This window comes from Giraffa tippelskirchi, chromosome 2 (genome assembly GCF_054371585.1).
Source record: "Giraffa tippelskirchi isolate mGirTip1 chromosome 2, T2T-mGirTip1v1.2.pri, whole genome shotgun sequence".
NCBI lineage: Eukaryota > Metazoa > Chordata > Mammalia > Artiodactyla > Giraffidae > Giraffa > Giraffa tippelskirchi.
In genome coordinates, this window is record NC_137276.1 from 40,291,745 (window position 1) to 40,309,251 (window position 17,507).

Sequence of the window (17,507 nt, forward strand, 5' to 3'; positions counted from 1 at the left end):
GACTCAGACACGGCTGAAGTGACTTAGCAGCAGCAGCAGCAGCAGCCGTAGAATAGAACATAGGGTACAACAGCCTGTAAAGTAGCCTTTGCTAAAGTTGTAAGTTTATTGTGTGAGTTCAGAATGGGTTGTGTAACACATTTTATCAAGTTTGTCATAAATTTGTATACTGTTAATGCAGAAACTGGGATTTTTTTTATCTCCCTTTCATTCTGTTTTTAGTGATCACACACACACATTTTGTAGGGTAATTTTTTTCTTTTTTTTTTTTTTTTTGGTAATTTTTTTCTTATGCATAACTGTGATATCAAAGTATATGATTAACCTTTCCTTAAAATTCCTTTCCAAGTTAAATGTTGATTAACAGAAAGTACTTATTGGTGATCACATAACATACCAAATTAACCTTCATACTTAACACAGTTGAGTTACAGAAACAGCAGTTTGGTTTTGATTTTCACATCATTTAATTTGATACTCCTGGTAACTGGCTCTCCTTTTTTTCTTTTTTTTAGAAGTTGTGGGAATAGGCAGGCGTTCAGCCACAATAATTTTTTAAAGCATTTGTATTTACTATATATGTAAAGTATTCTTTTAAAAAGTCCTATTCCTAGTACAGTATTAGGCAGCATCATTGGAGGCAAAAGCATACAAGCATATAAACAAATACACTATCAACACTAAATAAAATTCACTAACACAAATCAGTTGACATGGAAGTTACATGTTGAATGGAAGAACCAAGCGGTACTCTTACCATCTCATCCAGTTACTGTTAAAAATTTTATGGCAGTAATGAGTTTTCAGAAATTTCCTAAATGAAGAAAAGGAGATTTGCAGAGCTATAGAGGAAAGACATTGGTCATTTACTCACTTGAAAAACATTTCAAGGCATGTGCTAGGCACTGGGGATTCAGAATAAGAAGTTACAGTTCAGTACAGGAACCACAAATGATTCCTCTAGAGTCTAGAATTAGACCTTGCTTTAGTCAAAAGTTTCCATGACCTGTCTGAGTTTCTGTCATTTCTGTAGGTATTAGGTAGTTTACAAAGGAAGAAATATTAGGAAAATTAGTTGGTCCTTAATTTTGTTTATGCTAATTGAAAATTATCCTGCTTTTAGGCTCTGAAACAAAGAGAAGCAATCCTGAAACTCATCTTGAAAAATGAAAATGTAAGTAGAAAATTACAGTTTTTCCCCATCCTATAAATGAAGAAAAAATTATGTTCATAAAATCATTTTAGAAATGAAAAAGGAACCTGAGAATAGTGTAGTTTTGAACTTGTAAATTACTGTAGAACTCTTGGCTGCTCATATAACTCAATTAGCATGGCATATTTGAACTAATTAAAGGTAATTAAAGGCTTTTTAAATAGCCATGTGTTTTCATATCTGTAGATTAAAATCCTCTGATATTTTTCAGACCCGTTTCAAGTTTTGTACATTTGTTTTTGCAGAGAAGTATGGGGAGGTTTTGTTTTTCATTTAATTGCAATACTTTTTGAAGTTGAAAATTAGAATTAAAAATACATGATAATCATAATCTTTAATAATTTGTATTTAAGGTTTTTAAAAATAGTACAGTCACATGTTTCAAAAGTTAAAATACATATATTAAATGATATACAGGGAAAAGTCTCACTTCTCTCTTATGTGTCTTATGTATCCTTTCAGATGGCATTATGCCTATACAAGCAAATTAGAATATACTATTACTCCTCTCCCCTTTTCTACATAAGCCATATTAATAAAGCATATACAGTGTTCTATGTGTTGCTTTTTTTCATTTAATCTTTGAGATACCATAGTAGCATATGGTTTCCTCATTCTGTTCTCTTTCCTTTGTGCTGCATAGGGTTCCATTGTATGGGTATACCATAGTTTATTCAATCAGTGCCACACTGAAGGACATTTGGGTTGATTCTGGTCTTTCACTATTACAAAAATGCTGCATCGTATAACCTTGTACATGTGTCATTTGACACTTGTGCCAGAAACACTAGTGGGGTGAATTTCCCAGGAAAAAAATTACTAGATCAAAGAGCATGATATTTGTAATTTTGGTGTGGCTGTGCTAAGTCACTTCAGTCATGTCCAGCTCTTTGCAGCCCTATGGACTATAGCCTGCTAGGCTCCTCTGTCCATGGGATTCTCCAGGCATGGGTACTACCATGCCCTCCTGCAGGGAAACTTCATGACCCAGGGATTGAACCCACATCTCTTTTGTCTCCTGCATTGGCAACTGGGTTCTTTACCACTAGCACCACCTGGGAAGCACTTACAATTTTGGTAGTGGTTGCCACATTTGTTCATACCAATTTACTCTTTTATACCAGCAGTGTTAGAGTGCCTCTTGCCCTGTAGCCTTGCCAGCAAATGTTATGGAACTTTGTGCCAACATGATAGGTATTCTGCCTTTTTTAACTGTAGTGTCTTTGGAAATTCTTTTAGAATTAGATTTTTCATTGGTACAGGGAATTTTTAACATTCTGTTTCTTATTCATGAAAAGATATACTGGTTCTGGCTTAATGTTAAATATGAAAGAATTAGAACTAGTAACATTTATACTTAATAAAGTATCACATCTGACACTACAGTAAGAATGTTGTTCCCCACCCCCCCCATACAGACTAACCTGAATGTATATATTTTCTGTAACAGTGGAAATTTAACAATCATGGGTTTAGAAGAGACACTTGAGGATTCCATTCTGGCTTGACCATTTCCTACTGTGTGACCTTGGGCAAATACCATAAGCATCTCTATGCCTCATTTTCTCACTCAGAAATTGAAGATGTCAGCAATCTCATAGAATTGGTTTGAAAATTTATATTAAAAAATGTGTATATGTATATATATAAGATGCTTGGATTACCATGCAGTGGACAGCCAATGCTAGATATAGTGAATAACTGTACACAGATAAGTGCTATTCTTTCAAGCTATTTTGGCAGGTCATTAATTTATTCCTGTTTTGCTCCTATTATTCAAAACCTTTTTTAACTTGGGAATTTCCTTCATACTTGCCTAATAGTGACATTTCATGGTTTGTCTAGAGCCATGATCTTAAAATAAAAAGGGCTTTTACAGTGCTTTTACAGTGCTTACTGCGTGCCACGTATTGTGGTGATACATAATTTTATTTAATCCTCAGTTTATGTAAGCAGTGTATATTAATACCATTTTACACTTGAGGAAACCAAAATCCAGAGAAGTTACATAGTAAGTTACACAGGTTTACATAGCAAAGTAATGATAGAGCCTTTCTTTTAAACTTTATGGAAGGCTATCTTAGTGATCTTGCTCCCTCAGTGATTGGAATCTTCTTTTTATTACTTTCTTATGCTTGTCTTGCTCATCTTTGTGACATTTTCACCCTGCTATGAACAAGATTGGAGAAGGCAATGGCACCCCACTCCAGTACTCTTGCCTGGAAAATCCCATGGACGGAGGAGCCAGGTAGGCTGCAGTCCATGGGGTGGCTAAGAGTCGGACACGACTGAGCGACTTCACTTTCACTTTTCCCTTTCATGCACTGGAGAAGGAAATGGCAACCCACTCCAGTATTCTTGCCTGGAGAATTTCAGGGACGGCGGAGCCTGGTGAGCTGCCGTCTGTGGGGTCGCACAGAGTTGGACACGACTGAAGCGACTTAGCAGCAGTAGCAGCATGAACAAGATTTGTGAGTGGTTAGAGCATAGTGTGGCTCAGCAAAGGAGTGGCCAGAGGATAGGGTGGAGGTATTGATTGTTTGAAGGAGGAAGAAGACTTAATATTTAACATCTCGAAGAATAATTTGGAAGGTACTTTGTTGTAAACACATAAACAGATAACTTTAAATCTAGCACCTGGACTTAAAAGGTGATCTGTACATATTTTGCCTCATACCCACCTCTCTCCTGTCTCCCCACTCTACACCATCATTGGTAGCACGCTCTAGAGAGCTCTCAGCACTGTCCTGAAGTTGGTAGTGTGTATCTTCCATAAAGATAAGAAGGTTAATTTCAAAACTGAAGCTATCACTACTAAATTGGCAAATGTCCTAAGGCCGAAAATGTGCCTTTGTGTGCTCCACTTCTCTTGGTTCTTGGTTCTTCTAAGATTTGGCCTACTATTTCCCTACTTATCTTAATAGATCTTTAATGATTTTAAGAATTAAAATATTTCATCCATGGTTTTTAGCTGTGTTCAACCGAAATGTTAATCTAAATTACCTAGACTGTCATTAACAGAATTAGAAGTTTGTTCTCTTTGTAAATTTTTTTTAATTTTTAAAATTTAGTAACTGTGTATTACTCTTATCCAAAAAAACAAAAAACAAAACCTGTGAATATGTCTTTGTGTAAATTCTAGCAATGATATCCATTCCTTTAGGAATGAGTTGTCATAAGGAAACAGGAACTTAAAGAGTAGTATATACTCTTAATCTATACATGCCATCAACTAGGTAATTAAAAATTAGAATAGGTACAAGGTTGGTGCAAAAATAACTGCAGTTTTTGCATTGTTAAAATTTGCTGTTTGATATTGGAATACATTCTTTTTTTTTTAAATTTTTTATTTTTGGAATACATTCTTAAATGTGGTTATGTTATATATCATTTTAATGCACATTTCTTGCTTTGCTGTTTTGCTAATGACTTATTACTTGCTGTTTATTTTATATTTATTGTAGACTAGGAAATGATGTTCGGAGAAGGCAATGGCACCCCACTCCAGTACTCTTGCCTGGAAAATCCCATGGACGGAGGGGCCTGGTGGGCTGCCGTCTATGGGGTCGCACAGAGTCGGACACGACTGAAGCGACTTAGCAGCAGTAGCAGCATCTTCCATAAATATGTGTGGATAGATACATAATACATGTATAGTTTTTTTTTTTCTTTCTCACTTTTACAAACTATAGAGAAATTACATCCTAATATGTCTGATTTCTTAAGTACACATGTAAAAAACGAGTTCCTGAGTCACACAAAAACGTTAAACTACAAAGAGAATAGAAAAATCTGACTGTAATCAGACTTAAGACTTCTAGAAGCATGACAAGATAAAATGAACAAAGTGAAAGAACAGGCCACTGGGAAAATATTTGCAACCCTGTAACCAACATAAGACTAATATCCGAAGTATATAGAATTCTTGTAATCAGTTTGTCAACTTTTATGTTTGTTCAGTGCATCCCGGATTCTAACTATTACTATAACTAGCCCTAGGAACTTACTCTCTGATGCATCAGTACATAAGATGTTAACTGACAAACCTCCCAGTATTGTTGTAGATTTGTCCGTTTGTTATATTTTTCTGGTGAATTATTTTTTATCGTTTCTCATGATGTACTCTGCATATAAGTTAAATAAGCAGGGTGACAGTATACAGCCTTGACGTACTCCTTTTCCTATTTGGAACCAGTCAGTTGTTCCATGTCCAGTTCTAACTGTTGCTTCCTGACCTGCATACAAGTTTCTCAAGAGACAGGTCAGATGGTCTGGTATTCCCATCTCTTTCAGAATTTTCCACAGTTTATGGTGATCCACACAGTCAAAGGCTTTGGCATAGTCAATAAAGCAGAAATAGATGTTTTTCTGGAACTCTCTTGCTTTTTCAATGATCCAGCGGATATTGGCAATTTGATCTCTGGTTCCTCTGCTTTTTCTAAAACCAGCTTGAACATCTGGAAGTTCACAGTTCACGTATTGTTGAAGCCTGGCTTGGAGAATTTTGAGCATTACTTTACTAGCGTGTGAGATGAGTGCAATTGTGCGGTAGTTTGAGCATTCTTTGGCATTGCCTTTCTTTGGGATTGGGATGAAAACTGACCTTTTCCAGCCCTGTGGCCACTGCTGAGTTTTCCAAATTTGCTGGCATATTGAGTGCAGCACTTTCACAGCATCACCTTTGAGGATTTGAAATAGCTCAACTGGAATTCCATCACCTCCACTAGCTTTGTTCGTAGTGATGCTTTCTAAAGCCCACTTGACTTCACATTCCAGGATGTCTGGCTCTAGGTGAGTGATCACACCATTGTGATTATCTGGGTCATGAAGATCTTTTTTGTACAGTTCTTCTGTGTATTCTTGCCATCTCTTCTTAATACCTTCTGTTAGGTCCATCCAATTTCTGTCCTTTATCGAGCCTATCTTTGCATGAAATGTTCCTTTGGTATCTCTAATTTTCTTGAAGAGATCTCTAGTCTTTCCCAATCTGTGGTTTTCCTCTATTTCTTTGCATTGATTGCTGAGGAAGGCTTTCTTATCTCTCCTTGCTGTTCTTTGGAACTCTGCATTCAGATGGGAATATCTTTCCTTTTCTCCTTTGCTTTTCGCTTCTCTTTTCCCAGCTATCTGTAATGCCTCCTCAGACAGCCATTTTGCTTTTTTGCATTGCTGGGCTTGAAGAAACACAAGCTGGAATCAAGATTGCCGGGAGAAATATCAGTAACCTGAGATATGCAGATGACACCACCCTTATGGCAGAAAGTGAAGAAGAATGAAAGAGCCTCTTGATGAAAGTGAAAGAGGAGAGTGAAAAAGTTGGCTTAAAGCTCAACGTTCAGAAAACTAAGATCATGGCATCTGGTCCCATCACTTCATGGGAAATAGATGGGGAAACAGTGGAAACAGTGTCAGACTTAATTTTTTGGGCTCCAAAATCACTGCTGATGGTGATTGCAGCCATGAAATTAAAAGACGCTTACTCCTTGGAAGGAAGGTTATGGCCAACCTAGATAGCATATTAAAAAGCAGAGACATTACTTTGCCAACAAAAGTCCGTCTAGTCAAGGCTATGGTTTTTTCCAGTGGTCATGTATGGATGTGAGAGTTGGACAGTGAAGAAAGCTGAGCGCTGCAGAATTGATGCTTTTGAACTGTGGTGTTGGAGAAGACTCTTGAGAGTCCCTTGGACAGCAAGGAGATCCAATCAATCCATCCTGAAGGAGAGCAATCCTGGGTGGAAGGACTGATGTTGAAGCTGAAACTCCAATACTTTGGCCACCTCATGTGAAGAGTTGACTCATTGGAAAAGACCCTAATGCTGGGTAGGATTGGGGGCAGGAGGAGAAGAGGACGACAGACGATGAGATGGTTGGATCACATCACTGACTCGATGGACATGTGTTTGGGTAGACTCCGGGAGTTGGTGATAGATGGGGAGGCCTGGCATGCTGCAATTCATGGGTTCGCAAAGAGTCGGACACGACTGAGTGACTGAACTGAACTGAACTGAATGATTTGTTTGTGTTTGTTGTGATTGTTGATAAATTTGGATTCATTCCTTCTTATTTTAGTGCTTTCCATTTATTAAGCTTTTTTCCTCCTTGGACTCCCCCGACTCTCACCCCACCCAAACCTTCCGCTCCCACCTTCTAGTTCCCCTACCTCTGCCCCAGTCCTTCATTCTTCAGTGTTGCTCTTGTGTTCTTCATTCTTTTTCCCCTCTTCCTCTAGTCATTTGGAAGTTACACGTTCTTTTTTAGTGCTACTTAGTTCTCTAGGTGCCTGCGTACTAAGTCTCTTCATTCATGTCTGACTCTGTGCAACCCTATGGAACATAGCTTGCCAGGCTTCTCTCTCCATGGGATTCTCCAGGCAAGAATACTAGAGTGGGTTTCCATGCGCTCCTCCAGGGAATCCTCCCAACCCAAGGATGAAACACACGTCTCTTATGGCTCCTGCATTGGCAGGCAGGTTCTTTACCACTAGTGCCACCTGGGAAGCCCACTTAGTTCCCTACCCTAAATTAAATGATTATTATTACTGTTTATACATTAAAACTTATTTGCATTTATCTGTATATAGTTTACCATTTTCCTTACTTACTTCACACCTCCCTTCTGGGTTCAGTTTTCTTTTTATCAGAGAGTATATGAGTATGTGATTTCTCTTTATTTAATCTCCACATTTAGAAATGAGAACACTGTCATGTGAAGTCACAGTTGCAGAGTTAACAGTAGACTCCATGTCATCTTACCTCCAAGTCTCTTCTTGTCCTTGTGCAGAGTTGCTACTTTTAACTTACACTGAGTTTTCCACAAAGACAAGTGGGAATTTAGTAACAGAGATGGCATTTCATATCAACTTGGGGAAAGTAAATGTTAAGACAAATGGTTAGCTAGGTGGGGGGAGAAATACAGCTGGATCTCTCTGCACAGTGTTCAAATGCTGGCTCTGTCTGTGGTGTGACCTTGGGCAATTTATTTAACCTCTACAGATTTTACTATTATCTGAAATTAAAAATGAAAATGCTTCCCTGACAGGATTGAATGAGCATAATCCATGTAAAGTACTTAGTACAGCAAATGGCACATAAGAATCATTTATTACATGTTAGTTACTATAATTAACTATTTACTTTCTCTTCTTAATCTTCATATAAGCTTAATTATAAGTCTGTTATGTGCCTAGGGGGATCACTTTATTAGCTTCACTATATAAGCTCAGTTGGGGAGCAAAACCATAGGTGCTAAATGAGTGTTGAGGAAGTAGAATAGAATACCACAACATGACAGTTCAAACGAGGGATAGAATGTGTCAGTGGAATATGATTTTTGTAATGGACTCAGGACTTAATGATCCGGGCTGTTCGCCATTTGTGTTGACTATATTATAGAATACTTTGGCCACCTCATGAGAAGAGTTGACTCTTTGGAAAAGACCCTGATGCTGGGAAGGATTGGGGGCAGGAGGAGGAGGGGACGACAGAGGATGAGATGGTTGGATGGCATCACCGACTCGATGGACATGGGTTTGGGTAGACTCCAGGAGTTGGTGATGCACAGGGAGGCCTGGCGTGCTGTGATTCATGGGGTCGCAAAGAGTCGGACATGACTGAGCGACTGAACTGAACTGATGTTATAGAAAAGTACTCCACCTCTTAGGAATGTGGGACCTTCCTAAGAGGTACCAAAGTCAACCCAGCAGTATTTGAATGCCTGTTCTTCCCCATCACTCTGTGAAGTATCTAGTGAGACTTATTTCAGTTTTGGTCATAGTGACAATTATTGAAAAGTAGATTTCAAATCTTAAACTTTTATGGTTAAAAAAAGAAAACGTCTAGAACTGAAAATTTCTAATGATTCTCCTCCCCTCCAGTTCCAGTATGCTTTAACTTTCTTTAATTCTAAGAATTGTTTGGATATATCTTTTGCCATGTATTTTATATTTGTTTTTTAAGTATGTTTTATGTTTGTTTAAGGTGGATAGGCATGTGGACCTGCTAGAAGTTGCCCAGGAAACTGATGGGTTTTCAGGCAGTGATCTAAAAGAAATGTGTCGAGATGCTGCCCTCCTCTGTGTCAGAGAATATGTTAATTCTACATCGGAAGAAAGGTATGTTAGAGTTCATCTCTTAATATCTGTCAGACCCTTTTAGAGCTTTTAGGTTATTAAAAGGTTAGGTTAGGTCTTCTATTTTGCTTTATAATACCAGCTCTGTTTACAAAATAAAAAGATAAATTGAAATAAAAAATTCACTAACTTTATTTATTGCCTTTTTTCTGAAGGGGGTTCTGGAAATGAATTTGCAAGGGAGGGTGGTTATGGGGAGCATCTGGAATGAAGAGAAAGAAGTAAAAACTTAATTTCTCTGAACATCCATGAACTGGGTTACATCAAGCTCACAGAAATGTAGGCTTTCCCATCTCTACCATGAAAACTGTTGCTCTGATATCCTTAGATTGCTTTTGTTTTTAAAATTTTTAAGTTTCATTTCGTATGGAAATGAGTACCTTGTCTTCCAGAAATTTCATATTTATGGGGACGTTGCTGCTGACTAGACTTCAACTTGTTAATAATGTATTTACTAAAAAAAGAAGTCATTTGTGATAGCAGCAAACTTTATTGAAACCAGTTTCAAAGTATTTTGAGCTTAAGAAACCAATTTTGTACCAGTTGTATTAGTGAACTGGAATAGCTCAGCCCTGATTAACCAGTGTCCTGTGTTTCCCATAAGGTCTTTCACCCTAGACTGGTATAACACTGAACATTTCTAAACCCCTGTTCAAAATATCAACCTTCTAATAAAGGATTTTTGTGACTCTTAGCAAACCAATGTACGCTGGGGGCTTGTATGGAATGAGTTCTCTAGCTCTTGCCCTATTATTGTTTCTCAGTCTCCCTTATTCATCCCCTGAGGCTGTCACTCCAAGTGACGTGGACTGACCTGTCTTATTCATGCATTTAATTACACTGCATTGCCATAGCAAGCTTTGACAAAAAAGGCTTCTTGGTATAGAAAGGTTCATATGAAAGCCACCCTTTTAACCTGTAGTTTTTCTTGCTCTGGTTCTGGACCTATCTTCAGTGTTTCCTTGGGCCCCTTCGTGGAGAGGGTCACTCCATCTGTTGATTGCCTAAATTACATTAATGAAAATTGTTTCTCTGCTGTCCTTAAAGCCCTGAAAATGTTACATTTCGTATGAAAAATGTGGGTAATGCACTTAGGTTATCATAACTTTTTCCCTGAATTTTTTTTCCTAAGTGTTTGTAAATGATAGAGGAGACATTGTATATTGAATTGTGTTTCCTTCTTACTGAAGTGGGGAGAACTTAGAGTAGTTGGTTTTTATTAATAGCAATGAATTTTATTTTCAGTTTGTCAAAAGTTAAACACATACATGAATCATAGATACCTACAACTGCTACTTTTTAATTCCAGTTTCCATAGGAATAATTTTTTATTCATTCGTTAGAATTATAATCCTATTTAGATCAAATTTCACGCCTATATATTCTTAGTGTAAAGTATCTGATTTTCACCAAGCTATAATGTTTATAGTCAGCCATTTAAGCTTCCTACCTCTTGGCAGTCAGTGTTTTCTAAAAATTTTTTAAAATACTTATCTGTGTAGATTGATTCCTTAAGCTGTTAATTGTGGTTTTTTGGGGGGGGGGTTGGGTGGGAAAGAGACTTCATTTTTTAATCTTGGTAAAATATTTTAGGGAGATGTATTTTAAAGCTATTTGAATATTGGTGAGTTGTTTTGTTTTTGTCTTTTTTTTTTTTTTTTTTTTTACACTTTAGCCATGATGAAGATGAAATTCGACCTGTGCAACAACAGGACCTGCACCGGGCAATTGAAAAGATGAAGAAGTCAAAGGATGCAGCATTTCAGAATGTTTTAACACACGTTTGTTTAGATTAAGAGTAAAGATCGTTTGTACAGTTCAACCTGATCTAGTTTGGTGTGCCCTCTTATCATTAGTGGAAATAACTGAAGAAGGAGTGAGTGTTCTTTGAACAGTGAGAGAGTTTTATGTTCATGACACTGGTTTTATACTCTGAATTCTAAGTTATTGAGACATAGTTGTTATATAAATGGTATAACTACTTGTGAAAAATCATGAGGAGGAACAATTTAATCAGCCTGACTGTGGGTACTTGTGTTTGACCTCTTTAGCCATATGTTGCAGCCTTATAGCGTCTAAGCTGGTCTTAAGGTAACAAATGATTTACTGAGTCATTAGTGAGAATTGGAGATGTGGTTAAGTGCTGGTTTCTAGATATGTGAGAGTGTGCGTATGTGTGTGTGCGTGTGTGTGTATATTAAATGTATATATTCACACATTTTATATTGACATTCTGTAGATAGGTTTGAATACAGAAACTTTTTTTTTTATCCCAACTACTGAATCAAATAGTACCAAATAGCATATAGGAAAACTAAGATTAATGGTCGTGTCTAAAAGGTACAATGATTCAGCCATTTCTAGTTGTCACTTATTTCAGGTTGTTTTTTTTTTAAGTTGAGTGTTTCTCTGGAGTTGAATATTTGAAGTCAGTGACATGAGAAACTTAGATGTGGCTCAATTATGATTGTCGGGATAATTAAATAAAAATGCTTGTCCGGTGATCAGCACTGAATGGTTGTCAGGCAGTTGTGTGATCAACACCGATTTCACCTCTTGTTGCAAGCATGCTGAGTAGAGACATTTTTTTACTGATATATGTAAAGGTGGGCTGAAAGCCTCGCAAAAGAATGGCTTTGAAAAACCTCAGCGCCATTCAGCCCATGTGTGTGACTTTTCCTTTCTTCGTTTAATGTAACAGTTCTGTTGTAACCGTGGGTTTTCAATATTTTAAAAATATATGTTCCTTAATTATGTCAAATATAATTTGGTCATCAAAAATGAAATGATAGTTTAAAACTAGCTGTTACTAAATGTGCTAAAAATACACATTTTGTAATCCTGACTTTTTGTTTTCTTAGCGTATTATAAATTATGCCCTGCTTAGTGCGGATACACACATCAGAATCCCCCTGTTGTGTCTGTAGTCGTTTGATGCTGTGTGCACAAAAGATGACACGTTTTGTCCAAAATGTCACTAACCAGAATTCTGTTATAGGCACTTAAAACACAAGCATGAGGAAGATGGCACAACATGATCTTGAGGTGCCTTGTAAATTTTTGTTTTGATTGTATTTCTTTGAAAACTCTGTTATTATTTATGAGTTATTAATTAATTTCTTTTGTAATAAGTCTCTCACAAGAACCCATTGGATAGTTTGTTCATCATTTGTTCTTTGAATGGTGGGTGGGGCAGAGGTTCAAGTTTTGGAAAATTGTGAAGATGATTGAAAAATTGATGCAAAACACAAAATACCAAAAATAAAATATTTCATCTCCATTTTTAATAACTATTATACTATTATTTTATAAATATGCAATAAAGAGGTCCCTCTTAATTGAGTTTTCTGTACTTACTCCTTTATTTCAGTTACATCAAATTTTCTGGGGTTGCTTTGGTTTATAAAACTTGCCCTTAGACTATTCTCATCTTGCTGTGTAATTTTTATAGCATACATTCTAGTATCTAACTTATTATTTTGTTTTATTATTTTATTTTAATAGTCATTTAATTTTAATTCTGATGGCATATTGATCAAAAATAGGGGTATATACCTCTCTTCATGTTCTTTCTTTTATCTTCTTTTAAATTCAGAATAACCAATAGTAGTAGTTAAATTTTTATCATAGTTTTAATCATTGGATGAAGTTAGAGAAATACACTAGCCAACACCACATGACTCATCTCGGTATCTTAGTGTCTTAAAGTAACTGAGGAAACCTTAATTATATGCTTTTAAAGAATGTTTAGTGTTATGTAATAGATCCTTCTGCTATAGACATATTTGACATAAGCTTTTGGCATGCATTGGATTCTAAGTTCTAAGGTATATTTCACTTTGGGTAACAGTTAGAAGTACTAGATCTAGAGTTAGATTGCCTGAGTTTAAATGCAGACTCTCCATTAATTAACTGTATCCTTGGACTAGTCACCTAACTGTTGCTCATTTATAAAATGGCGTGACAGTGGCGCTCATAGGGTGTGTAATGAGATGATGCCTGTAAGACACTTAGCATAGAGCCCGGCATAGTATTGTTCAAATGTTCATTATCACAGTTTATTACTTTTACATATGTACATATCTATTGGCCAGGCTTAGTTTTTGAGCATTCTTCATCCTTAACGTATTTCCATGATATCCCTAGATCTCTATTCTAGGGATTGAGATTAAATGATCAGCTGTGATGTTTCTCTAAAAGCCTCATTGGTAGAAGACTTCTGGTAAGTCTGGTGTATCTCAAACTATTCCTTGGCCTTTTAAAAATAGTTTAGAAACTCAATATTTGAATCAACTCAGTGTCTCCTGTCCAATTTATCTCCTTTCTCATTCAGTCCCCCACTTACAGGGTGATCCAGAACTCACCTTGTGATCAATAGCTGGATTAGAGTAATTTAAATAGCCTATATGATCATAGTAACCTAACGTTACTTAGTAGCTATAACTGGAAGGTTTGGTGTTGTGGATATCTGAAGCGTTGTGTGTGCCTGAATAAACACACTAGTCAGTAGGAATTTGTTTTTCAGCTGGAATTGTTTTATTTGTAGACAAATGTTACAGCTTCTGGATAAAGGAAAGGAATTGGATTATGTATATATTTTGTAATTCCTTTTTTAGTTTCTCATAAGGTCAGTGTCAGAATATTGACTAGAATTCTAATATGCTAAGCATGTAACTTGCAAGACTAAAACCCCAGCACCAATTAGAAGACTCAGATAAAGCCACAGAATTATTCCATTTAAAGCTGACAGAATGATTAGAGAACTTTCATTACCAAAATCATTATCCACTTAGTAACCAAAGATAGTTTACTAATCATCTCAAAGGTTACAGCGCTCACTCTCTTTCTCTCTCGATTGAAGTATAGTTGATTTACATTCTTGTTAGTTTCAGGTGTGCAGCAACGTGATGCCGATATACACATACACATATGATTTTATATATCTATATATAACATATACATATATATCTTATATACATAAGTATATATAGGTATATAAAATCTTTTTCAGATTCTTTTCCATTACACGTTATTATTAGATTTTGAATATAATTCCCTATGGTATACAGTAGGTTCTTGTATTGAGAAAAAGATAAAAGTACATGCATTGTTTCATTGTGCTTCACAGATAGTGCTTTTATTTGTTTGTTTGTTTTACAAATTGAAGATTTGTGGCAACCTCTCATTGTCAGATGATGGTTGGCATTTTTTAGCAACAAAGTACTTTTAAAGGTATGTACATTGCTTTTTTAGATATAATGCTATTACATACTCAATAGACTGTAGTATGGTGTAAACATAACTTTTTTTATGCACTAGGAAACCAAAATATTTGTGTGACTTTATTGAGAGATTTGCTTTATTGCAGTGGTCTGCAGCAAAATTCACAATAATGTCCTAGGTATGCCTGCATAGCACAGATGCCAAGTGCAAACAAGATCAAACCTAAAAGAAACCATTTAGCATGTGAGTAAAAACAAAACATCCTTTCTTAACACTGGTGTACACACTATTAATACTAACATGGCATAAGGGTCTCATTACCAAAATACTGAACTGGGAGTATATTTTTGTGATTGTCTAACATTTACTGTTATAAATCTGCTTGAGAACAATTTTAGATAAAAGCTTGTGTGCTTTGGGATATAGTTTCAGTGAATGTTAGGGCTAGTATGGAATGCATTCAGGACACAGATTTGCGCATCATAACAGGTTGGTAAAACTAGAGCCAAACATTGAAATGATTACTGACATGCAATATTTGGAGCTAAGAATAGAACATAGTGGCATATGCCTCACTGTTCTGAGGATACACAGCTTCCAGAAATTCTAAGAATGACCAAGATACTCAAACAGGGGTTGGTAGTATATCATCCAGTAAGCAAAGTCCTTTTCAGATATGTCTAGGGAGATGAGCACTGTCCACTGGGCCACAGTCACAGTCTTATAAAGAGTACCAGTTAGGGTTCTGTTGCAGGCAATCAACTCTAGCTGACCTAAGCAATAAAGGATTTATTTGAAGGATATGAGGAGCTGCTTAAGATCAGAGGAGGCTAAGAAGGTAGACTTAGGTTAGGAACTCTGAAAGCTCCAGAACATTTTTTTTTTTTAAACAGGAATTGCTTAAGAAAGTTGCTTTTATTCCTCTACTAGATTAAATGAACTCCAAATGTTTAAATTGCCCCACACAAGTTTCAGAATCCTAGAAGTGTGCAAACGCAGATAAAAAGTCACCCCTGGCAATCCTGGAGCTTTAAGAGAATGACCTTTCAGGAACTCCTTTGGCTTAAATGGTTTGAGAACAAATACAGTTGACTCTTCAGCAACACAGGTTTGAACTGCATTGGTCCATTTATCCTCAGACTTTTTTCAACAGTTAATACTACACAATCTACCTGCATTTGGTTGAATGCAGGTTTAGAACCATAGATATAGGGGAACTGTAGATACGGAGTGTTAGCACTGCTACCCCCTACTTTGTTCAAGGGTCAACTGTATCTGGATTTACTGGTCAACTACAAAAGGAGAGTGGTGTTTCAGTGAAAGGACTATTGTGAAGAATGTGGCTAGACATGAAAGGTAAATGACCAGCTGGTCACGCAAGACCCGTACTGCCAAGTGACGGGCAGTATTATGACTCAGATGGGCATGCTGGACATACAAGCAATACACATCCCAGTTTGTGTGGACAGGCCTTCAGAAACTGCTTAGTGCAATACCGGAGGTTTTACCACTTGATGAGGGATGGATTGCTACTTGGCATGCCAAACTCTTCAGCAAGATGATTGTTTTTCTAACTTGTAATTTATTGTTTTCAAGATAATAGGTGTAAAAAAAGAACAATGGAGACTGAAGTATAACATGGATTTTTGTTTTATTTTCAGGAAGTACAAGTCCATTCCTCTGATGATCGGTTAGCCTGAAGGACTGATCATTTCGTTTCTCTTAGAGTCTAGTCAGGCTGAGTCTGGGCTGTAGCTTTAATGAGATTGAGCAGACCGGGCTTAGCCCAACCCCTGCCTTCTCAGGGAGTTCTTGGTGATATTTGAGGTGGGAGGGGTTGCCGGTTCAGATGTTTGTGGTTCTTTGTATTCAGTTCTGACAGGGTTCTGGCATCCAGTCACCACGAGAATGTATGACTTCCAACCCCACTTCTGCCATTTTGTCTGTACAATCCAGAGAAGGGGACTTGTCTAGCCTAGCAGTTTGTTTTAAAATGTTTTTTCCTCATTTCAATCACTACTCTCTTGAGTGTTGAGTGAACTCTCCTCATGCTTGCAGTCTCCCATCTAAGGCAGGTCTGCTCTTCCAAACAGTATATCCAGACTCAGGAGTCTACCCTGGTATAAAAAAGGACCAAGGCGCTCTGCTCCCTCTGAAGGGCTTATTTCTCTCTGGAAGTCAGTTCATGAAGAAGACTTTGCATCCACTGTTCTTTGCTAGTTTCATAGAAAAGTATTCTTTTTCTTTTGTGTGGATTTTTCTTATTACTGTAGAAGTGAAAGTCTCGCATCCTTCTACATTCTAGCAAAAGAAGTTGTGCAGATATTTATTATAAGTCATGTAAAGTTCACTTGCAGCTTTATAGCTTCCAGTCGCAGTTGTGGAACTCTTATTAACAGAGAGAGTGTGCTAGAGAGCACACGCATAGTGTAGCCTTGGGCAAAATCTCTTTACATTTGTGGGCATCTGTTCCCTCATCTGTAAATAGAAATCATAATGTATACCTTCTGTGGTTGTTTAAGGCATCATATGAAAATGCTGTGGGAACTAGGAAGTGAATATGTCTGTAGGTCGTCATGTCCTTAGGGAAGTCATCTCACATTTCTGGGCCTCCATTTCCTTATCTGTTCAATAACGGAGATGCTGAAATAGATGTGCTGTAAAGTTCCCATCCTGTTTTTCACTAAACAGCACACTGATGCACCAGTGCCCATGTTGATAGACATTTTGGGCCCTTAGCAATACTGACTTGATCATCAGAACTTTAAACTGGCGACTTTCTTAGCTACTGACGGGTGTCAGCCTTGTAAATAGACTTGTTTTAATAGACATATAAATTATAAAACATGACATTAGGTAGACAAGTCATAGACACTTCCATGTATTTGGTGTTTCTGCTTATTAAACGTGTTTCTGTGGCTCTTTTGAAGCTGTAAGCTCT

The 17,507-nt window shown here is 37.0% G+C and overlaps 2 protein-coding genes across 9 annotated transcripts in view; one reads left to right on the forward strand and one right to left on the reverse strand.

Moving 5' to 3' along the window:
* The window catches only part of ATAD1 (ATPase family AAA domain containing 1), a 60,939-nt gene extending 48,254 nt beyond the window's left edge, over nt 1-12,685 (forward strand). For all 8 annotated transcript variants that reach the window (XM_081556804.1, XM_081556828.1, XM_081556815.1 and 5 more), the window contains 3 exons: nt 1,124-1,174; nt 9,192-9,325; nt 11,019-12,685. In XM_081556804.1, the coding sequence (XP_081412930.1) occupies nt 1,124-1,174; nt 9,192-9,325; nt 11,019-11,139 (306 nt within the window). In that variant the 3' untranslated portion in view covers nt 11,140-12,685. The remainder of the gene's footprint in view (nt 1-1,123; nt 1,175-9,191; nt 9,326-11,018) is intronic.
* A 3,513-nt stretch (nt 12,686-16,198) lies between these two features.
* The window catches only part of PAPSS2 (3'-phosphoadenosine 5'-phosphosulfate synthase 2), an 83,799-nt gene continuing 82,490 nt past the window's right edge, over nt 16,199-17,507 (reverse strand). The window contains exon 14 of the transcript XR_014073106.1: nt 16,199-17,044. The gene's annotated coding sequence lies outside the window, so the exon portion shown is untranslated. The remainder of the gene's footprint in view (nt 17,045-17,507) is intronic.